Below are 21,997 nucleotides of genomic sequence, written 5' to 3'. Positions count from 1 at the left end.
GCCAGAAGATGTGTGTGCAGAAAGAACGAAAAGATAAAAAAACGCCAAATTTCAAGAAGTATCAAATGAAGCTTTTGTCTTTTCATAGGATAAATAGCCTCTAAGTATGTTTTTAAAAATCTGATAAACTAAGCCATTTGTCATAACAATCTGTCTTTGAAGACAAGATTCTGAAAGCTCAATACATTTTTTTTGCCACGTGAGGCACTAAAAAAAGACTTATCAAACAGCATCTAAAATTGTTAGAGATGTGTGAAAAGAATAGGCCCGACTCTTGCCTAACCATTTTTTCTATAGAATGGACATAAAATTTTCCCAATGACTGAAATATTTCATTATTTTTGTCTTTTTTATAATGAAATATTCGTTTTCCTCTCCGTTTAATTTGTTTTAATGTAAATGGAAAGTTTTCCTCATACAAGAAGCAAAAATGTAACTGAAATGCTTCAGCCTAAAAAATATTTCCCTTCATTTTACATTGTATCATAAATTGAATATTTAATTTAAAAATACCCATAGGTTCTTAAACCTTTTTTTGATATCAAGTTTGGTCTTTAGACTCAGTTTGCACTTTATATATTTGTATTTATATTCTTTCCAAACTTAGCCTCAAGAAAATAAATTAGCAAATTAGTTTCATTTTCCTTATTTAATAAAAATCTATCATATTCACAAATCACAAGAAAATAAATTTACATATACAGTAAAAAATATTAAAGTAGAAAAAAAAATAAAGAAAATTTGTAGTTATGAGTAGCCTTTAAGATAGAGGGAAAAGAAAATGGCCAGACAATTAATGAAGTTAAGTTACCATTCTTCTTTACTCTATCTTCGGTTGCGTGCAAACCCAAAAACGCCCTTCACACTAGTTGTAAATTTTTGTTTTCACCTTTAAAAGATATTCTCAGTTGGATTGTTTTGTGTGGCTTATTGCTTCAGTTAAACTTAGCTTAGAAGAGCAGTTTGAGCTTTACACCTTAAAAAGTGGGATGGGTGTTACCGTGACATGTAATCTTCCCCAACCAGATATCACCACCTTTTTGGCTTTGAGAGTTTGAGACTTTCAATCATGTTTATGATCAACTCACTTAAGCTGAGGTTCAAGTTGTTATATAGTTTTGTATGCCCTTAGCTTCAATCAAAATTGAAGTACTTTTTGAGTTTATTGTAAATGAATAAAATTACATATTTGATTCATGTTCCCTTGGTATGTTTCTGTGTATTACCCTTAAACTGGACACTTATTGAGACTCGTGTTAGTTTTGAATGTTCACAGCCAGTGGGTCGGTCTGGGGAGACCTATCCTGACACTGTGGTGCACCAAGTCGGTTGGGGTGGCTTGTCTCAGCTACCGGGGTGAGACCCTAGGCACATACAGTGTGGGATTAATTGAATCTTTGAACTGGACCAGACCCCTAGACTCGATTATGATACTGCACTAGGTGTCGGATCGGGCTGTCTTTGATGTACCAATCAGTGAGATCCTTAGCGGGGGTCAAAACCTGGGTATGTTGGGACAATCCGAGAATTCATCTGAGTGGGTGATCATAGTGACAGGATCAGCCCCTTTGTCGGACAAAGGTAATGATCGGGGATGCACTCTCACTGTTGGGAACCAAGACTGCTGGCAGCCGATTTCAACCGTTGAAATTTGTTTTGCAAAATATATTTTATATGAGATATAAAAGTATATATATTATGGTTTCTAAAATGTTTGCAAAAGGGTTTTAATTCCCGGGATCCATATAAGTGGAGAGTGCAGCACTGTTCCTTGCAGCCGAGGGAGAGGTCCTCTCTTGTCGGGCAGTGTATGATCATTATGGGCTGAGAGGTTAAGTGTAAGACCATTGAGGATAATACCTGATGGGCTAATCTTGCATCTGCCCACAGTCCCTGAGTGTTACAAGGTGGCTTGGCCCAGGGACCACTTAGGGTAAGTGTTAGGCCCATAGAGCCCATTTGATGGGTTTCAGGGGGTGCACTGTTTTTAACAGTGTATTCGACCAGGCCTTGTAACAAAGGCTGGGCCGAACCCATGTGGCTGATGTGTAGATCAATGCTTGGGTCCCACGCCATACAAGGAAGCCCAACTGGGCAGTAGTTAGGAAGGTTAAGTGAGCACATAAGCTTAATGGGCCTAAAGCCCATTTCGAACTGGGCTATTAATTTAGTTAATTAAAGGGGCGAATTCTAACATGGATTAGCAGTTAGGATAGGGTCTTAATCCTATCCACTCAGAGAGTCCAGATCTGAATGTGATTCAAATCTAGAAACCTCCTAATAAGATTAGGAAAAAGCTAATCTAATCTGCAGATAAGATAAGGGTTTATCCTTATCATTAGAAGAGAAGGCTGATCCAAATATGATTTGGATAAGCACGTCCTAATAGGATTAGGAGCTGATCTTTTCAAGTTAACAAAAGAAGGAAGGGGGCGGCAGCCTTGAGAGAGACCAAGAAACACATCAGATCCTCTTTAGTGCTGAAATCAAGAAGAGAGAATTCTGCACCCTGCGAATACTCTCTTGCCGCCTCCCTGCTCTTGCCGTCCTGTTTGCCAGTTCGATCTCTAGCTGTGGGAGAAGTCAAGATTGGATCTTGACATCAATTCTTTGAGAAAGGATTGAAAAAGGAGCTGTGCTCACGTTCCATCCTGCTGTTTCTTGCGAAGGACAAAGTTCTTGGGGAAGAACACTGCTGATTCTGCTCCATCCTGCACTGCGCCATATTCAGTGGAAGCAGTCTTTGGATCCTTCCTTGGGCGTGAACACCTTCGTTGGGAGATATTACTTCTCCGTATCAGGTATCATTCTCTCCCATTCCTTTTGGTTCAGATCTGGTTCAGTTTAAGGTTCAAGATTTATCCTTGAAAATATGATTTTCTAAATAGGGAATGTGATTCCCAGTTGAAGGGAGAGAAAATTTTTTGAAATTCGCCCCTTATTCCGCAATCTTTGGGCGTCCATCTGACGGATCTCTCAACCCTTCATGAGTATATTTTGTTTTACCTGAGCTACTGATTTTTCATTTTTGGTAGGTGATGCTTAGCTGATAAAAGAATGTTAGCCCTCTAAAGCTCAATTTGAAAGGAGTACAATATAAATATGATAAATGCAAAACCTTGTATTTTGAATGTATTTGTATTCTTTTTAAATTGAGCCTAAGATTATATTTGGTTGCAGTGTAATTTTATTTGTACTAATACAAATGCATAAGACTGTAAATGAAAAAATGCAAATTCTTATTTAATTTTTTTTGGACTGGACTTTGTTCTACTTCATGTCTTAATTTACTTTATTTGTCCTACAATCAAACAAGATAAGTTAAACTTTGAAACAAAAATAGGTCAAAATTTACAATCAAATCATTTATACTGTCATAGTTTTGCATCAGTACAAATTTATTTACATTACAAACACAGCCTAAAGAACAAAAGGTGGAGCTGGAGATGCTTACATGCTAATGAGAGAAAAACCTTTTAAAGAACTAAAATGTGGCATTGGCACCCTCTTGGCCCTTTCTCCACCTGTGCTATCTTTACAGGTTACGTTCCTCATGGCTTATTCTCATTGCCATAGGATTTTACCACACAGGCAGTTCCAAAGGGCCATCATGAAATACAATAGCATGATAAGAGAAGTTTCATTAGGCCCAGTTTGAGAAGAATACAAATACAAATATGTACTGTCCATATTATTTCTGGAATTTCTATTTACACTGTACATATTTGTATTTATACTAATTACAAATTAAGCTAGTTAAATGGATGGATGATGTGACCAATGTGGATCATCAATATAAAACAAAGCTTAGGCCCTTTAGTGCCATCATCCAGTTTCCACTATTCGAGATCAGTTGAATTTCAAATTGTTCACACTTGAGAGAATCATAAATTAGAAAGATTTTGTTTGCAAGTGGTAGGAGGTAGGTATGGGGTCTTGCTGTGCTAAGGCTGAGGCCAGCAAATTGGTAAAGAGGGGTGATGTGGTGAACATGTGGAATCTGTTCAGTTTGCCTCCTCAGATTCCAAATGCAAGATTCTGAATTGCTTTAATGAAATCCCTTTCTCTGGAAAGCTGTTCTTTTCTTCTTCTTTTTTTTTATTCTTATTAAATAAAGAAAGAAACTTCCCCCATTGATCCTTTGAAACTAATACAGTACTGCAAGTGGTTAGTGGCAGTGGCCGGAATTGTTACAGCTCCAAATTTAAGACTTAATTTACCTTCTCATTTATCACTATAGGGTTGTCAATAGTTCGGGTCCCATCCGACGGAAGTCATTACAATTAAGATGCAGTCTAAAGCTCATTCTAGAAGTCATTATGGAGTTCATCTGCTAATCTATAGGGCTAAAATTATCCCTTATTTCATTGTTTGAGAAAGGGTATAAAGGTTATTTGATTGTACCTTTAATGCTAATTTTAATGGTTACTAAAGTGCTCATATTTGTGTATTTAGTGCATATCTAATTGTAAGGATTGGAAATGTAACTTCAATTATTAATTTTCACCTCATTTAATCCCCTCTCATTAAGTGTTATAACTTAAAGTATTAATTCCCATTTTCTCTTATTAAATTCTATATTAAGTTATTTTTCACTAATAAATAATATTAATTAGTTCTATGCCAATATTATTAATAATATAAACGGGTATATTTTAAAACTAACTCAATAACAAAATCATTATTTATCAAAGTGGTGGATAAGAAATTCAACCATCCAAATCAAATTGGTTAACTTATATAGTTATAATTAAGTAATATTTTTTTTAAAATAGAAATAAATATAAAAAATTACAAAATGTAGAAAAATTTTGACATATTTATGATAATTTTATTAATGAAATTAAAAAATAAGTGTAATGAACAATAATTGTTTTAATTGATAATGTTAATTAAATACATAATTTAGAACTAAGCAAAAATGAAATTATTTTACTGTTTAGCAAATATCAATAGTTCAACTTTTTGGTCAAATTAGTGTTTAATGTCATAAATAAATAAATAAATAAAATATAAAAAAAAAAAACAAAAAAAACATAAATTTTGCAAATGAATATTCAAGCACATGTATAATATCATATAGTTATCATATTAAACAAGAAGTAAGTGTGACATATAGAATTATTTTTACACAGAAATACAAAAAGATTATAGAAAAAATTGAACACATCTATAATTCTATATTTACGCCATTATTAAAAATATGAATAAGATTATGGAACATTATTTTAACTAAAATATTCAATTTTGAAATTAGTCCCCATTTAATTGTGATGTTTAAATTGTAAATTGAACTACTATTTGTTCACTATTCGAGTGATGCCTTAACTGGTCGAAGCTGCTACGTGATCTGCCTCTGTGGCTAGTGACTTCGGACCATGTTTGGCATACATCACCACAACCATATCACAGAAAGGCCTCGCAAGGAAGTAGAGTTATGCACGGACAAGGAAACGTGGCCCAATGGGGAGAATGGGACCTTCCGAGAACCTCAATGGGTACCTCATTCGACTATAACACAAGTGTTCAGTTTATATAAAGGCATCTCCCCTCAAGGTAAGCTCTCTAGGATCTAGCACACATTATTCTCCTTGGCTTGGACCAGTTCTCTACCTACTCGGCCCAATCATTCTCTCTCTCTCCCCCACTCTCTCTCTCTCTCTCTCTCTGTATCTTCGTTACCAACTTGAGCATCAGAGTGCCTACCTGAGGATAAATTCCTTAGGCCTCTGATTCTTTCTGTGCTTGCAAACTACAGTGCACAGCCTCATCCTTCCACCTTAACCTCGTATAGTTGGCAAGACTATACGTTGTGTGTTCAGCTCGGCACAACTCGGATCAAACAATATCATTCACCTTATTCAATTTCCTCTATTTAAATTTTACATTTCTTTGATAAATGAACACAAAAAAAGATACACCAAAAAGATAAAGCATTGCAAAAAGAAGAATCTAGCCAAGTAGATAGGCCTATCAATGATATTTGAAACTTCACAACTCAATTCAATGATATTTGCAGGTGTTTTATGTAATCAAATTTGGATTTTGTAATCTTCATCATATTAATAAGAAAAATAAAAAAATAAAAAATACATATTAATATAATTTTTTGATACATTATTACTATCATTATCATTATCTAGAATTGCCACGTGCATGCTTATTAGTTGCTAAAATGACATTAATTTCAATATTTTATAAAATGAAATATACTCAAAATTAGAAAAAAAAAACAAGGAGAAAAGAAATCATTTTGTTAGCCTTGTGTTTTGAGTGGATTGATATAAATTTATGAGAAATATGTATATGAGTGTCATCTTAACTAGAAAAATACATGCATGGGAGAAACATCAAATTTGGGGTTTGGTTGATTCCCCCAAATAGGTGCTTGGAGTCGAAATCAAAATGGTCTAATTGTTTGTTTGGTTGAAATAGGATTTCGATTCCCATTCTTGGTGGAATGGGATTCCCCCGTTTGGGGGAATGCCCATTCCAGTCCCCCCTCCACTAGTGTAGGAATGAGATTCTCATTCCAGAGTTTCTCAAAAAGTAAAGAATTCCTAAACTGGCCAGGGCCCCTGGTCATGGTTTAATCAATAGGATTCTGTTCATTGGTTTTTTTTGTTAAACCAATCGGTCAACCGGTTTTTACTGGGTTTTAGCAATTCTAGACTTCTAGTTCTTGGAGTGCAACCAAACTGGCCAGGGCCCCTGGTCATGGTTTAATCAATCCATCCGCCTGATCCAATCCGGTTTCCTATACACCAAATCCAACTGCAATTCTCTTATGAACCAAATAGCATTTGGAATAGGCGATTCCAATTTTAATTCCAATTCCAATCCTACAAACCCTTGATGTTTTAGTTGAAATAGAAATTTATTATAATCAACCCAAAATGCAACAAAAAAAAGTAAATAAATAAACAAAGATATATATATCCAACATCAGGTAGAAAAAAAAAATCTTACTCAAGCAAGATCTTTAGGGAACCATTAACAGTTAAGAGAATGGCTGTTAAATAATAATAGTATAAAAGGTTTGTTCTCCATAAAAGAAGAATAAAAAAAGCAATGCTAATTGTATCGAATTATAATGAAAATAACACAATCCTTATGAATCATATTAAAATACAAAATCCTCCTCTAAAGTTTTTGACAATCTTAAAAACCTCCCCTATAGTTTTATTTTAACAAATGCCTTCTTGAATTTTGAGAAACTCAACAAAAACCCCCCTTCTGTCATCGTTTCAGATGGATCGAAAACATTAGACTGATGCACCGGTTTTTTTTTCAAATACCCATTCTACCCTTTTATAAATTATTTTATATACAAAGTTACTAAAATAATCCCATTTTAATTCAACAAAAATACGTATTTCAGTAATTTTTTATGTAAAATTACTGAGATGATTGTTAAAGGAGGTTTTTGACGAGTAAAAACAGGATTGTTTCAGTAATTTTGCATGTAAAATGATTTATAAAAGGGTAGAATAGATATTTGGAAAAAACTAGTGCATCAGTCTAATATTTTCTATCTAGGACGGTAACGGAAGGGAGGTTTTTGTTGAATTTCTCAAAAGTTCAGGGGAGGTATTTGCTAAAATGAAACTATAGAGGAGGTTTATATGATTGTCAGAGACTTCAAGAAGGTTTTTATATTTTACCCTATTATTTAATTTCAGTATAAGTTCAAACAATGCATTTGATAAGTAATCCAAAGTTCTATTGTTGTTTTCACTCCTTTTTCCCAATAGTTTATTTATTTATGTTTAATTCCTTTTTACATTCAATAGAAGTGGAATGATAAGAAAAGCTGTCAAGCCCTTTTAAAGAAGGATGAGCCCTATAGACCAAACAATAATGCATCAGATGATCAAAAACTGCCTAATCAGTCACAGATATAAAGGGAGAGAGATCCAAATATTCCCTTTTTATACTTAATTTTTCTTTCTACACTATTATTCAGAGTAATTCTAACAGAAAACACCATGAAATTTTATTAATCCAACATTACTCCATGGACCTTTTTATTCATTTCCTTATAACTTTGAGTAAATTTTGTTCAAAACAATATACAAAAATAACCATTTTTATTATATATTTTCAGGATATGATGATGATGATAAATATAAACATGATAAATTGTCAGCTAACTAGCTGTGTCAGTTTACAGAGAAGATTCTAACAATAACAAACACTGATTTCATTATTATAATATAAATTGATAATAATCACACATAAGAGGCAACAGTGATATCAGTTTAATTTAAATAATACATGAATTATTTTTATGATCAAGTGAAACAACAGATCTGATACACCAGTTGGGTGTGTGAAGAAATTCAGAATGCTCTCCTTTCATGCAACAGCTTGCATGGTGATACCGAATGCCTTCACATGCTTGCTACATCACCGTAAGTCTCCGTACAAATTACAGGTGGAAAACAAGAAAGCTATATCATTAATAGAATCATTATTTTTTAATTGAAGATTTTTGAACTTTAAGAGCTTAAGGGGCTGCTTAGCCACTGAAACTACTTAGCAACAAGTCATTCAGTTTTGAAACTTCAGCTATAAGCAAGTGCCTTAGGATATATTTGGTTTGAAGGAAAAGGTAAGGAAGGGAACGGAAAGACAAGGAAATCTATACAAGATTTAAAGGTTTTCTTATCTATTTCTTTCTTATTTTTTTCTTCAAACCAAACAGAACCTAAGTGAATAAAATAGGGCTGCAGATGGAATCAAATATAGGTACATCTAAATTCAATTTTTTTTTTCAACCCCAAACTTTATTAATCAATCAACAACAAAAAATCATTTACAAGGGAGGACGTAGCCCACACTTCCTTCGGTACTACACAAAACTGAAGAAAATAAACAAAATTCCATAAACACCTCATTAATCAATTCTAAAGATTGGCAGTCTCTCTCAAATAGGTTAAGAGATCATGAGGAAGCTAAGTGGGGCAATTGAACACATGATATCTCCTTTCTTCAATACCTAAATTTGCAAGATAATCCGCACATCTATTACCTTCGCGAAGAGTATGATATTCTTTATACCTCATCAAAAGTGATACACCAAGGAGGCTACTGAGAACTAATGAGGATATTTACGATAACTTTGTTATCAGTTTCTATTTTTACTTCTGTTAATCCCCTGCTATAGCAATGATTTAAGCCATCTAGAAGCGCCCAATACTCGGCCTACATTGATGTGCCATATTGGCCGAATAGCCCGAGCCCAATACTCCGCCCGGTCTGATATAAGTCAGGCTTGGTCATTATTTTAGGCCCAAGGGTTCTAGTTCAGGCCTAAAGTACCAGGTTTGAATTTTTTAGGCCGAGCTTAGGCTTTCTCAAAAAAAGCCCAGCCCGAGCCCGAGCCCGAGCCTTACTTGGTAGTATATATAAAATAATAATAATAAATATATATTTTATTTAATAAATATATATATATATATATACAATATTTTTTCTTTGTTTTTCTTCTCTTTTTTTTCCAAGTAATAGTGAGATGCTTATTATTTTTGAGTTTTGAAGGTTTTTAATATAAATAAAATACTTTTTATTGAATAAAAAAAATATTTTCAAATTTCTGGCTGGGCTCGAGCTCAGACCCGAGCTTTGGGCTCAAAACCTAGACCCGATGGTCAGGCCGGGCTCGGGCTTGGGTCTAAGTGTATTCTGTTGTACACTGTTATCTCTAATAATCCCACCTCCATCACAATCACATGAGTTCCCAGAACAAGACACATCTAACATTTAGGCCCCATTTGCTTTTCGGAAAGTTAGTTACCCAAGTAAGTGCATTTACCCATGTTCTTTATTTCTCATATAAATAAGGCAATGACCATTTTAGCCATAAAAATCCATTTATTAAAAGGGATATTTTTGTCTCATTCAAGTGTTGACAACTTTCCCTTAGGTGGGAAAGTTATTTACCCACCTAGGAGATGGGTGATACTCAGAAAAATAAACTTTCCCTGGTCCTCACATAAATCTAAAAAAAAGAACATGAGATTCTTGGTCAATGAGAATCCAAATCCCATTGACCAACTTTCTCCCCTCTCAAAATCCGAAAAAAGAACGCCTCCTTGAGTTAAGGGGAAATTCTGATGGATTGTGCCAATAGATCCATCCAAATTCAGACTTAAATCGAATCTTATCCATTAGATTTATCGTTGATTGTAATCGTATTCGTATTGCAATTAGATATTGATTAACATGAATAAGTTAATACTCAAAATGATCAAAATATTATATCATTATCATCTATGCCTTATTCCAACTATGAGATCGGCTACATGGACCTTGTTTCACTAATCCCTTCTATTTAAAATCAATATTATATGTTATTAATAATATTATCAACTAAAAATGACTTTAACAGTACTGTATATCAACCAAACTGACTATATAAATTAAATTTTAAGTATGAATACTAAATTGTCTTAATTTTTGTGTAAATCATAAAAATCCAATCCAAGAATTATATTTTATAATTCAGTCCAAAAGCCATCGAATTTACATCATCCTCAACAGTAACTAATTTGGACAAACATATATCATGTAGAGCCCTAAAAGAGATGAAGCATCAAGCATCCAAGAGCCAGTCAGCAATGCAGCTGACATGGACAGGGACAATGAGTTTACGTATCTACTAGGTGATCTTATTGACCACGTCACTGGTCAATTCATCCTTTGGGTGGCCTGAAGATGGAAAAACTGTTTTAGAGATTAGAGAAGTGGATGACCCACCTAGGAAAAAACTCCCTCTCAATTTTAAAATATCTATTGAAAAGTTGAAGTAAACTAACAAGAGCATTAGATTAGTAGTTAACATGATTTAAAAGTGTTGTTGATTAAGAAATTAATCAGAATCTCAATTTCTGTGTCATTTCATAGTGGAGTCCAAAATAAAAATTGGAAGGATCTCTACTCACCCCACACGACACGCTTTCTTTTGGGGGGAGGGACGAGAGAGAGGGGTGACTCTATATGGAGGACGAAGACCCTTGAATTTCTCGGCCCAGCGAAGACGTAAGTAAAGCTTAAGGAATTGTCCAGACCGGATGAAAATCAGGGACAGACCGGAGAGAGAGAGAGAGTGGAGTCAATTTTGAAATCTAACAGGCTCCAAAATTCCAATCTCCCGTACCAAATCCTGCGCAAATGAAAACCCATATCCAAAATCCTTCCCTCTACAAAACCCAGACCGCAGTTCGTCGGTTTCGGTGTGTTTCTCCTGTTAGTTCATCGACATCCTCTGTTTTGTGTTTCATGTGTCTATGCGATTCTTCTGTTTGATTTCCAACCCGTACATGAAAATTTCCCGTCTGGCTTTCTGTAATTGATGCCGGTTTCGGTTTCGATTTCATTTCATCAATAAATATTTATCTTTTCTGGGCTTGTTTTTCAACCTATCCAGGGCCGCTAATTTCTTTTCGTAGTCTGCGATTCTCGTTCAATGTCCTGTTTCCATTGTTGCTTTCCAACATTGGAGAGACTTATTATCAGATTTTCTTTTTCAAAGAATCTCATCCATTTCTCCCATTTCAGGTGATACATATTCATTTTCTTCCAACAAATATCTCTGTTTTCACTGTATTTCTCGTTTTACAACCATCAGTGATTTAACTTCCTCAACTTCACGGTAATCTTCCTTCTATAAGGCCCAATTGAGTCTTTCAAATTTCCGGCAAACCATGGGAATTCAGAGAGACAGGGTGAGGTTTAATGTTGGAGGTAGGATCTTCGAGACAACAGGGACGACCCTGGCTAACGCTGGCCGTAACTCGCTATTTGGAGCAATGTTTGACGAGAACTGGAACCTGCAACCCGACGGGGCCAGCGAGTACTTCATCGATCGAAATCCCTTGTGCTTTGCCGTCCTTCTCGACCTTCTCCGGACCGGGGAGCTCCATATTCCTGCCAACGTACCTGAAAAGCTGCTGTACCGCGAGGCCCTCTTCTATGGCCTGCTCGACCGTGTACGGACTGCCAAGAGGGGTCAATTTGATGGAAACAGGCTCAAGTTCGCCGGCTCTGTAATGGGTCGAGCACCCGGCGACGGCACGGCAATCCGGGCAGGCCCTGATGGAGGCTGTTGTGTCGCCCATGGCAGCATGGTGCACGTCTATGACTGGATGCTTGAAGAACACCAGCCAATTAGTCTTGATTATCAGATAGTGAACGATGCTGGGTGGATCGACTCTAACAACATAGTGGTCAGTGCCTGCGAGAAGCTAGGCCGTGGGGATGGTGGGATGGGTCTGTTCAGCTCATCCACAGGCGAGCTCAGGTACAAGTTTCAGGTGAGTCATGAGAACCAGGTCAAAAGCTTCACCGCTGGAGCCTTGAGTTTCAGCCCAGATTACAAGATATTTGCTAGTTGTAAAGGTAGGAGCAATGAGTATGGAATTGGGGTATGGGACCAGGTGACAGGGAAGCAGATTGATTTCTTTTATGAACCTCTGGGTTGGTCCCTTGGTGATGCTGACAAGCTTCAATGGCTCCAGCGGGCTAACTGTTTGTTGGTTGCAACCTTGTTTCCAAGAAAGGACAACTGCTACATCAGCCTGCTGGATTTCAGAGACAGGAGGATGGTCTGGTCCTGGTCAGACATTGGGTTTGGGGCTCCTGTAACTGTAGATGAAAAGAGAGTCCGTGATGCCATAGCAATGGAGACGGCTAGTTCTATTTGTGTGGTAAATGAGTACGAGGACCTGGGTTTCATGGATTTAAGGAGCACAGCAGCGAGCGTCAGGTGGAGCTCCAGAAGCCGGTTGATGAAGGGGAAGATGCCTGATGAGCCATGCTATCCGAAGCTGGCATTGCATGGAGGTCAGCTCTTCTCATCCATGAACGACTGTGTCTCTGTGTTTTCTGGCCCAGATTGGGTGTTGACGTCTAGGCTCCGAAGGAGCTATGGAGGTTCAATCTGCGATTTCTCAATAGGAGGCGATCGGTTGTTTGCCCTTCACAGTGAGGAGAATGTGTTTGATATATGGGAGACTCCACCTCCCCCAATCCTGTGATTCAGTGCAACTGTACAAGGCAGCTCCCTCATTCCATGTAAGTGTTTTCTCATAGGTTGTAGAAATCTGAGAGATTCGAGTCAAGTCGATCTAATAGGTTTGACACCCTTTAGTGAATTTTGGATTTTGAGCTTGTATAGAGTTATTCAAATTTGTTACTCAGAAATGAATGCAACTAATTGCTTAACCACCCACCCCAGCTTGAATTATTTGAGATCCAAAATGGAAGTTTTATTAAACTATAATATGTTTTAGGGTCCCCCCTTTGGAGACAAATTAACTTCAGAAATTTTACTCCAGTCTTCTGCTTTGGACTGACTGGGAAGTGAGAAGGCTCTCAGATGTTTCTCTTTTGGACTCTCTCTCTCTCTCTCTCCACTTTTCTTTTTACAAAGTTGGTTCCCTTACTGCAACTTTTGACTCTTCAAAACCGATCTCGGTAAGGTGCTGGAACAGCTTTGGTGTGGAAAAAGATGGTTGAAGAATTTTTTTTTTCCCTTTTTTCATGTGAACGGTTGCAACCGCTAAGCTGGGCCCTGGGTGGTAAACTGGTAATGTGGAACACCTGAAGTAGCTGCTGTCGTTGGGCCTGATTTCCTGGGACGAGCATGATGCGATCATGTACTTTGAACGTCACTAGCTTTTGCAATGGGCCCTGTCTGTTTCCCACCATAACCATATTATTAACCAAACCTGAATATTCCGTTAACCGTTCGAGCATGAGATCGACTGATCAAATATGGGATTCCTTCACCTTGTAATTCAATACTAAAACATAGTCCCTAAAAATATTATTAAATTTGAGTTGTCCCCACCAAGATTAGGATTTATGAGAAATTGGAAGCTGAAACTATGCAAGTTAAACAGAAATTAACAAGCATATTCAATCCAAAGAAAACAAATTAGGAAAGAAAGAAAAAAGGAAAACCATGAAGCTATATGGCACAAAGCAAATAACTTTCTTTTCAGATAGCTTGAGATCTAAAATACAAGATTTTACCACTGTAAGCCTGTAATGGACCTACGCAGCTATATGGCACAAAGCAAATGCTACCTGGAATTGTATTCCTGATCAAATCTGTTGCATCACAGAGAACAAGTCTAATAGTTGTTGGACAAAGAAATGGTCCAATAGTTGTTGGCAGTTGGCCTGTTTACATGATTGGAGTTGATAAAGTCTTAACGACTAGAGGAAAGCAATCAAAGCATGGATTTTGATGATCACCGCTTTGCCCTACCTGACTATTTTTATTGCCAAAATAAAAGAATCATTTGTGCTTCATATAAGAGAGAATACATGTAATTTGACCCCAAAAATAATATCAAAAGGGGAAAAAATGAAAGTAGTAGACCCCATGAACATAAAATAAGTTTAGGCATAATCAGGCATCACTTTTCTAAGGAAGGTAATTGGTTGGGACTCTTGAGGAGCAATGTCATCAAATGCAACATAGTTTTCCTCCTTGCTGTAAACATGGCACATTGTCATTATTGTCTTCATTAAACGCCAATTCCATGTCGCTTCATTCAAGTACTGTTGGTAGTGCAGAATATCAGAGGTGGAAGGTGGAAGAGGAGAAAAAGGAAAGAAACTTGTCAGCCCCCATGTATGAAGGGATTTCAAAGAGAAAGACAAAATGTAATAATCAAGAGGAAATGATCTGTTTACCTTGCCCCAATTCTCCTGGATAGATTGATGAGCCACGCGCAAATTGTAGCTTGGTATCCTTGGAGATATATGATGAGGAATGTGTACATTGATATCATGGCAAAGGATCTCGATCCTGTCCAGCAAAAGGAATCTTCCATTACCATCATTCCAGATAAGCAACAAAGTAAAATTAATATATGAAAACATTTAAATCTAGGAAAAAGGGAAGGAACAAGATAATAAATATTTTAATTGATTATTGAGCATTGCTAAAGATGTTTTTTCTTTCTCATTCTTCCTCAATTACTTTATTTTCTGACTGCTGAATAATAGCAATGCTCTTGGCTTTATTGCATCTTTTTTAGTTTGAACTCGTGGAGGACATTTTCATCTCAACATATCATGCAAAAGAAAAAGGTTCTCTTTTTGGATAGGAGAGTTTTTTTCTTTTATTTTATTTATTTATTATTATTATTATTATTATTTTATTTATTTATTTTATTTTATTTTTTTTTTTGGGGGGGGGGGTAGGAGACAGGCAAAGAAGGGTGTATTACCAGTGAGGATAGTTGCAATGAACTGTCCCATTAAGCTGAGCTTGAGCTGCATTCCACTCATCTGAAGATTTGAAAGGTATATGTGGAGCTGTATGGTGGACCATTGTAAAAGTACTCATCTGCAAATGTTTATGGGTTAGACCATTAAGACACAGAACGTCAGACATTGGATTCATAAGACAAGGAACTAAGGTCCATGTCTTATCTTGTGAATATGAACTCCACACAAGTAGCAGAAACATAGGATGAGACAAGTGATATGGTGGGCTCCAACTAGGAGATCTCCCACTCTCAGAACCAAAGCAGCATGTGGTTGTTTAACAAGAGTCCGACTATGATACCGGAAGGGCATGATGTATAAAAAATTTATAACCAATCAACTTAAATCATAAAAGTGGTAACCAATCAGCTGGCATTCATCAAAATTTAAGGGGGGTTGATTGGTCAAAATTCTTGCAGCATCATAGATATTACCATTTAAGAGACCTTTTTCTTAACCTGTCATATTTTGTTGGTGGTTTGGAAGAAGGATAAGAACAGATTGTTAGTTTGTTACAGCCATAAGACTGATTAAAGGCATAGAACACAGGCAGGAGACCTTGAGTCATGGATCACAGCACCATAGGCCATAAGCCAAATGAAGTGGTTAAGTGTTGGCCAATCCCAGTAAATACCTATGTTCCTTGAACATCAAAGTCATTTACACTGTGCTTAGTTTGAAAGAAAAGGTAGGGAACGGAAGGGGAAGGTAGGGAAACCTATACAAGGTAAGTTTCCCTACCTTTTATTTCAAACCAAACACAGCCTTAAAGAATGCTAAAGATAAAGAGAGCAAGAAGCAGTACCCAAAAGTGATACCCCAACCATGGCATCAACCAAAACTTGATCCATCCCACCACTCCTGTTTTATAGATAATTAACGGCCATCCAATTGCTAGAAATGCAAAGACGCAAGCCAAGCTAATCTTCACCCTTTTAACTTCACTTGGTCTGAACTTTTTCAAATCGAAGTGCCAGATCAACCTATTTATTGAGACGTTTATTAATGTTGATATCCAGGAGCAAAAAATCGAGATATTAACAATCCAGAATAGTGCTCAAAACTAAGTAGAAAGCAGTATACTAAATGTGGATAACATGTCCGAATGAGTAATGACTAATACTGTCTGAATAATCACTATGGTACCAATGAGCTATAGACATCCAAGGCCTGATTGGACCGTAACCAAATATGATTGCTTTGCGAAAAACTGGAGATGAATCAAACTTTTTCCTCCAAATAGGATGCCAGGCTGTATCTTCAGACAACCTGGACAAAATGCACAAAGAAAAGAGAATGTTTTCAAGATCAAGATGAAAAGCATAATTAAAAAAGAGAATAGCAAGGAAAGGGTGATTTGGAGAATAATGAAAAATATGAATCTAGACTTATAAACTGGATTATTCCATGATTTATATGACACATAGTTTTGCACTTCCATTAGGGTCCACCACAAATTAATAGATTCGAAGATGAGAAATTCTATTGTTCAAGGGTCATTAAGAAATTATATTGTAGGAACTTCCAATTATGAATTAAAAAATCTGGAAAAGGATCCTTAGTTACATAGATATACAAATAAGTTTGGATATATTTAGGTTTTCGAGATTGAGCTGGTTTATTTCACATAGATTTTCTGAAGGGCGAGGCTTTTATCCGAACTCTCCCCTAAGAACATAGTCCCTTGTTCAAGGGTCACTAAGCAATTATGAATTAAAAAAAAAAAAAAAGCATAACTGATTGTTGCAGTTAGATCTCAACAGAACAAATCGAGGATCCTTAATTTCCTACATATATAAGACAGACTGGATATATTTAGGTCTTTGAGACTGAGCTGGTTTAATTCACACAGATTTTCTGAAGGGCAAGGCTTTTATCTAACTCTCCCCTAAGCATGCCCCACTATAGGTGTAACCTTTAATATTTCATTTCATATATATCTGGGTCCAACCAACCCTTTCCGTTTCCCCTTTTGCAAGGCAAATGGACTATACAATTGGGTATAGCCCATTTCCTGAACCCTAAAACCATCCCAACCCTGAAAAAAGTGGAAAACTGATACCAGGTCTTTGCTACAACCAGCAAGAGACATTACCAGTGAGCTCGCTGGATTTTTAAATTAAAAAGGTGATGCCATGTAGAAGTTGATAAACAAAATACCACTGCCACATTTTTTTGGATACATTATATTTTATTTTTATTAGTTTTAGCATCCTCCTTTCCAATTTTAATGAAATGGACATATCTGATCTTATTAATTAATTTCCTAGTACAGTATTGTTACTTATAACAGGAATTAATTAACACACTCCACCATGTTTAATCTTCTATAGGAAGTTGATAACTAGTTTCAACTTTCAACTAGGACTAGGAATGTAAATGAACAAAATTTCCCCAATTGGATGTCCCTAACAATTCTATGGATATATACAGGAATTAATTAACACACTCCACCATGTTTAATCTTCTATAGGAAGTTGATAACTAGTTTCAACTTTCAACTAGGACTAGGAATGTAAATGAACAAAATTTCCCCAATTGGATGTCCCTAACAATTCTATGGATATATACCCTTTTGTTTAAATTTTATTCAAGATATCCTCACAGCCACCTATTGAAAGCAACAGATCAGATGTTCAGGGGTTTCAATTAGTCAGATTTTTTTGTACTTTCCCTTATTCTTTTTTTGCTTAGAAATCCATCCAGGAGATATGAAATGCCAAAGGCCCTGAAGACAAACGATGTTCATGCATAGACAGGATTAAATGAGGGTTCAACATGTAGATATCCTGATAAAACAATCCTCTAGCCTATCCTGTCCAAATAATTTAACCATCATGTGCTCACACAGATTTGACTTAATATGAAAAACATATAATATTTGCTTCAACAGAACTAATAGAATGGAGGCAGGTAGAATGCATACATGTTTGTTTTTGCATGATGTCTGTCATGCTTAAAACGCCATGGCTCATATGGATATATAAGAGGCAAAAAAGCCAATGTTCCAACAATATCCTCCACTAGTTTGTTCCTCGAAAATGATTTGTGAGCACAATCGTGGCCTATTACAAAGAACTTAACAAGGAAAAAGAAATAAGATGCCTGGGATAAACAGCAAAGGAAATTGAAATGAAGTCTTAATGATCCAATAATGACAGAGGAAATTGAGGAGAGGGCGTACCCCAGTTACAGCAGTTCCAGTCCATGCCCAAGCCAATGGGAGTAGATACCATGGAGCTTTGGATATCATGAAAAGTCCCAACGCATAGGAAGTAACAGATATTAAGACCGACTTCCAAGCCTTCACATCATCAATCTCAAATACCTTATTGCAAAATATTCATGAAGTTTTAGACAATGGAATAAGATTTCCATTGAAAATATTAATGCAGATAATGCTTCAAGACATCCAATCTTGTAAGGAAAACAAGAGCCACTGGACAGTATTAAAATTTGACCAAATGAATAATCATAACCATTCAGTGTCAGAAGATACAACAAAATTCCAGGAAAGTGGATTCATCAGTTGGTATTATTTGATTGGTTTTTTAAGGACCTTGGAGTTCTTCTAGATAGGACAAATCAAACATAGGGTGTTGATCTTTCAAGGCATATCATATATACCATTGGCAGATGTTTGAACATGTGGCTTCCTTGACCTATATATGCCTCTTATACCATTGACTATATTAAGAAAGGATACCTTCTTCGGAAGGGTATCAATAATATCCTTCAGTGTAATATTTTCCGGAAGTGCTTCTCCAATTTGGCTAAATCCATAGTGTTCAGCCAGCTGCTTTCTTTGCTCAGAACTGTCGTCTACTGTAGGGGGTTGAACTGGAGCTGCCACAGCCTGTACAATTACAGTCCTTCTGTTATGAGATAAAATATGAGAATTGGATCCCCCTTTGGGGAGGCTTCCCCACTTCACATAGCATATACCTGTTTATGATTAGGAAATGCATTAGTGTGCCTACAATGTTGGCAAAACCAACATCATAAGCTATAGTCAAAAAGAATATAATAAATGCTGATACTTAAATACAGTTCAAGGACAAGAACAAATGAATAACATATTCTAATGCACTAAACACCCTTTTGAAAAAAAGCAACTTTAGGTTAAACTGTTAAAAAAATACCACATATTGTTGACTTAATCCTTCAAGAAAGAAAATAGAAAGCATTCTCAGTGAAATAAAAGTAATTCTCAAGTATATAAAACTAAATCTGACATAAAAGAAATTGTGATGTAAGTGGTCCACTATTATCTTTTTATTCTAGTTTTTAAATTCTTCCTGTAAAGAGGAGGTCAGACTCTTCTGGTCAAGGAAAACAAATGATATGTTTCCAATGCATGATCAATTTTCCACCCATCCTTTCTACATCTGAGAAAAACTCAATCCATGAAAGATGGAAAGTTCTCACTTCGGTGATGATCAATATAATCCAAATGAAGAAAGATAATAATGGACTTCAATGACACAATTTGGTCTTCTTCCTATCAACAAAGGGCAAGAAGAAAAAATATTTAAATGCCTTCAAAAGCCTGAGACCTTTCCAAACATGCAATGTCATAACCACATAGAGCCTATGAGGCAATTGAAATGAACGGGACATATTGCAACCTTTTTGAGAAATTTCAATGAGAGAACCATATATCTCTAATTCTCTATATAAACATAGAAATAAGTAACAAGCTAAAGCACCAAAATGTGAGCCAAGTAAAGGGAAAATTTCTTATGGATGAACAAGTAGAGAAGATCATAAATAGTCTGCACATTAGATACAGAAGAATCAAATTTGGGATCCATCATGTATCACAATGGTGTTAAATAGCTTCAAACTTAGCTATTTTTACTACACAGCTGATATATTGGATATAGTTAAGACTGCCAAATTTACCAAATCAACTGGGGTGTCAGTTGGTGGCAAACAAGAAAGGAAAGTCCTTCCATCCTAGAGGATATTGTTTGGACGTCTGGACGTAGAGGAATTCCAGGAGTTCAAGATTTTTCACATCAACGTTGACGAGATAATAAGGCAGCAGGGCAGGTTTTTTTAGCCTGTTGAGCTGAGTTGTGGCGGGGTCCTGTTTGTTTTTTGTGATGCAACCTATTTTTATTGAGATACTTATTGAGATACAGCTTCTCACTGTATACGGGGTCTTCCCCTTTCATTCATATCAACACTAATACATTACCCTTTCCTCAAACCTGCTATGCAGACCTTTCCCCTCAAATGGGTGTCAAGTTAAAACAGTGCAACGGTAACTGTTGATTCGAATGCACCAAAATAGAGAGAGGGTCTTCGCAATTACTTACTCAAAATTTTCTGTTTCTCGACCATTATATTACCATTAAAAACTCTATATCTATTTTAAAAGTATACCAGTACGCAATATTCAAACATAACCTGAATAACCATTTGGAAATAGAAGCTAAATCAACCAACCAAGTAGAGAAAAATATGAGAAACTACTCAAACAACCAAAATGAACTTGTGGGATGTGACCAGAAAGACAAACAAAACGAGAACACCTTCAAAACTGAAACTGAATGCATACCGGGAAAACTTTGCGAGGCAATCCTATTACTACGAACTCGCCTTTGCTGGGAGCCCTGAAATCAAAGAATGCACAATGTATAAGAATTTAAAGAAAAAGAAAGTAACATGTGATGGAATAGATAGGTATAGAGAGTACTATGAAATGGAATCCCGAGTCCGCAAGTCTGCACGCCATGAGTATAAGCACAGAAATTCCAATTCACAAGGCCCCTTCAATGGTGAGGAAGAATAAGGAACAGAAGCAGATAAGTGGACGAGAAAAACAGGGTCTCGCAGACTCATATCTATGCTTTTCTAACTATATATATTTACAAATTGCTGGTGAGAAAGGATTGAGCTGAGAAATGAGAAGTCAATTACAGCCATTCCATTTCATTTGTGTTCATTTTTGGGGGAAGACCATATAATTTACCTTAAGTTTAGTAGTAGTGGGAATTAGCCATTAAACTTTCATTTCGTGACATTCCCTGACCCCATTTCCGTTAAATTAATTGACAGAAAAGTTAATTTATCAAAATATCCATTCAACAAACTTCTATAAAAAATTGAAATAAGAAGATAAAAGAATTATACGAAAACCTAAAATTGAAATATGGACTCAACTAGTAATAAACAAAAAAAAACACTAAATTGAACCACAACCCTACTTATTTTAATAACCAATCGACAATCGAGTGGCTCGGTTGGCACGTAACTAGATAAACCCTAGACGAGATGTGATTTCGAACCCCGTTACTAATGTTAAAATGTTGCTAGATAAAAAGTGTGAATGTTAATAGAGGAAGATCTTAATCAGAATATGAAATTTTAAAAGGTTTTTGTCACAAATAAAAATTTAGGAGTTATTGCCACTACCCTCATAGTATAAGTTATTAATATATAATTTACCCTTCTTTTTGTTAGTCACTACTCACTGGTCATCTCTCTATCAGACACGGTATGATAAACCATAGCCATGGTAATGCAAATCATGGTTTTCGAACTGTCACTGATCCAAACAGCCCATCGTTCAGTCTAAAAATCGTCCAATCGGTTCTATTTTATTCTTAATCGATCAATATTTCATTAACCCAGGTAATTGAATTATTGATCCATTCGATTTATTCAAAATTTTTAGTTAATTTTTATTTAATTATTTTTT

General features: G+C 36.0%; 1 protein-coding gene and 1 pseudogene across 2 annotated transcripts; one reads left to right on the top strand and one right to left on the bottom strand.

Annotated features, from left to right (window-relative positions):
* The first annotated feature begins 10,957 nt into the window (after nt 1-10,957).
* On the top strand, nt 10,958-13,234 carry LOC148843302 (BTB/POZ domain-containing protein At2g24240 pseudogene; annotated as a pseudogene). Its single transcript, XR_016103422.1, has one exon. The product of XR_016103422.1 is annotated as a BTB/POZ domain-containing protein At2g24240 pseudogene (transcript).
* Nucleotides 13,235-14,252: 1,018 nt separating this feature from the next.
* Nucleotides 14,253-21,707, bottom strand: LOC148843301 (omega-6 fatty acid desaturase, chloroplastic-like). The gene is made up of 10 exons (XM_088958672.1): nt 20,993-21,707; nt 20,855-20,909; nt 18,995-19,233; nt 18,473-18,616; nt 18,215-18,366; nt 16,435-16,557; nt 16,094-16,271; nt 15,249-15,367; nt 14,710-14,824; nt 14,253-14,574 (listed from the first exon to the last, which is right to left on the bottom strand). Exons 1-10 carry the CDS (start codon nt 21,029-21,031, stop codon nt 14,413-14,415), a joined length of 1,326 nt encoding a protein of 441 aa, XP_088814798.1. The 5' UTR covers nt 21,032-21,707; the 3' UTR covers nt 14,253-14,412.
* Between the last annotated feature and the right edge of the window lie 290 nt (nt 21,708-21,997).

Source organism: Nelumbo lutea, chromosome 8, assembly GCF_056320005.1.
Source record: "Nelumbo lutea isolate HS-2025 chromosome 8, American lotus-T2T, whole genome shotgun sequence".
NCBI lineage: Eukaryota > Viridiplantae > Streptophyta > Magnoliopsida > Proteales > Nelumbonaceae > Nelumbo > Nelumbo lutea.
This window is presented reverse-complemented; position numbering and strand designations above follow the sequence as displayed.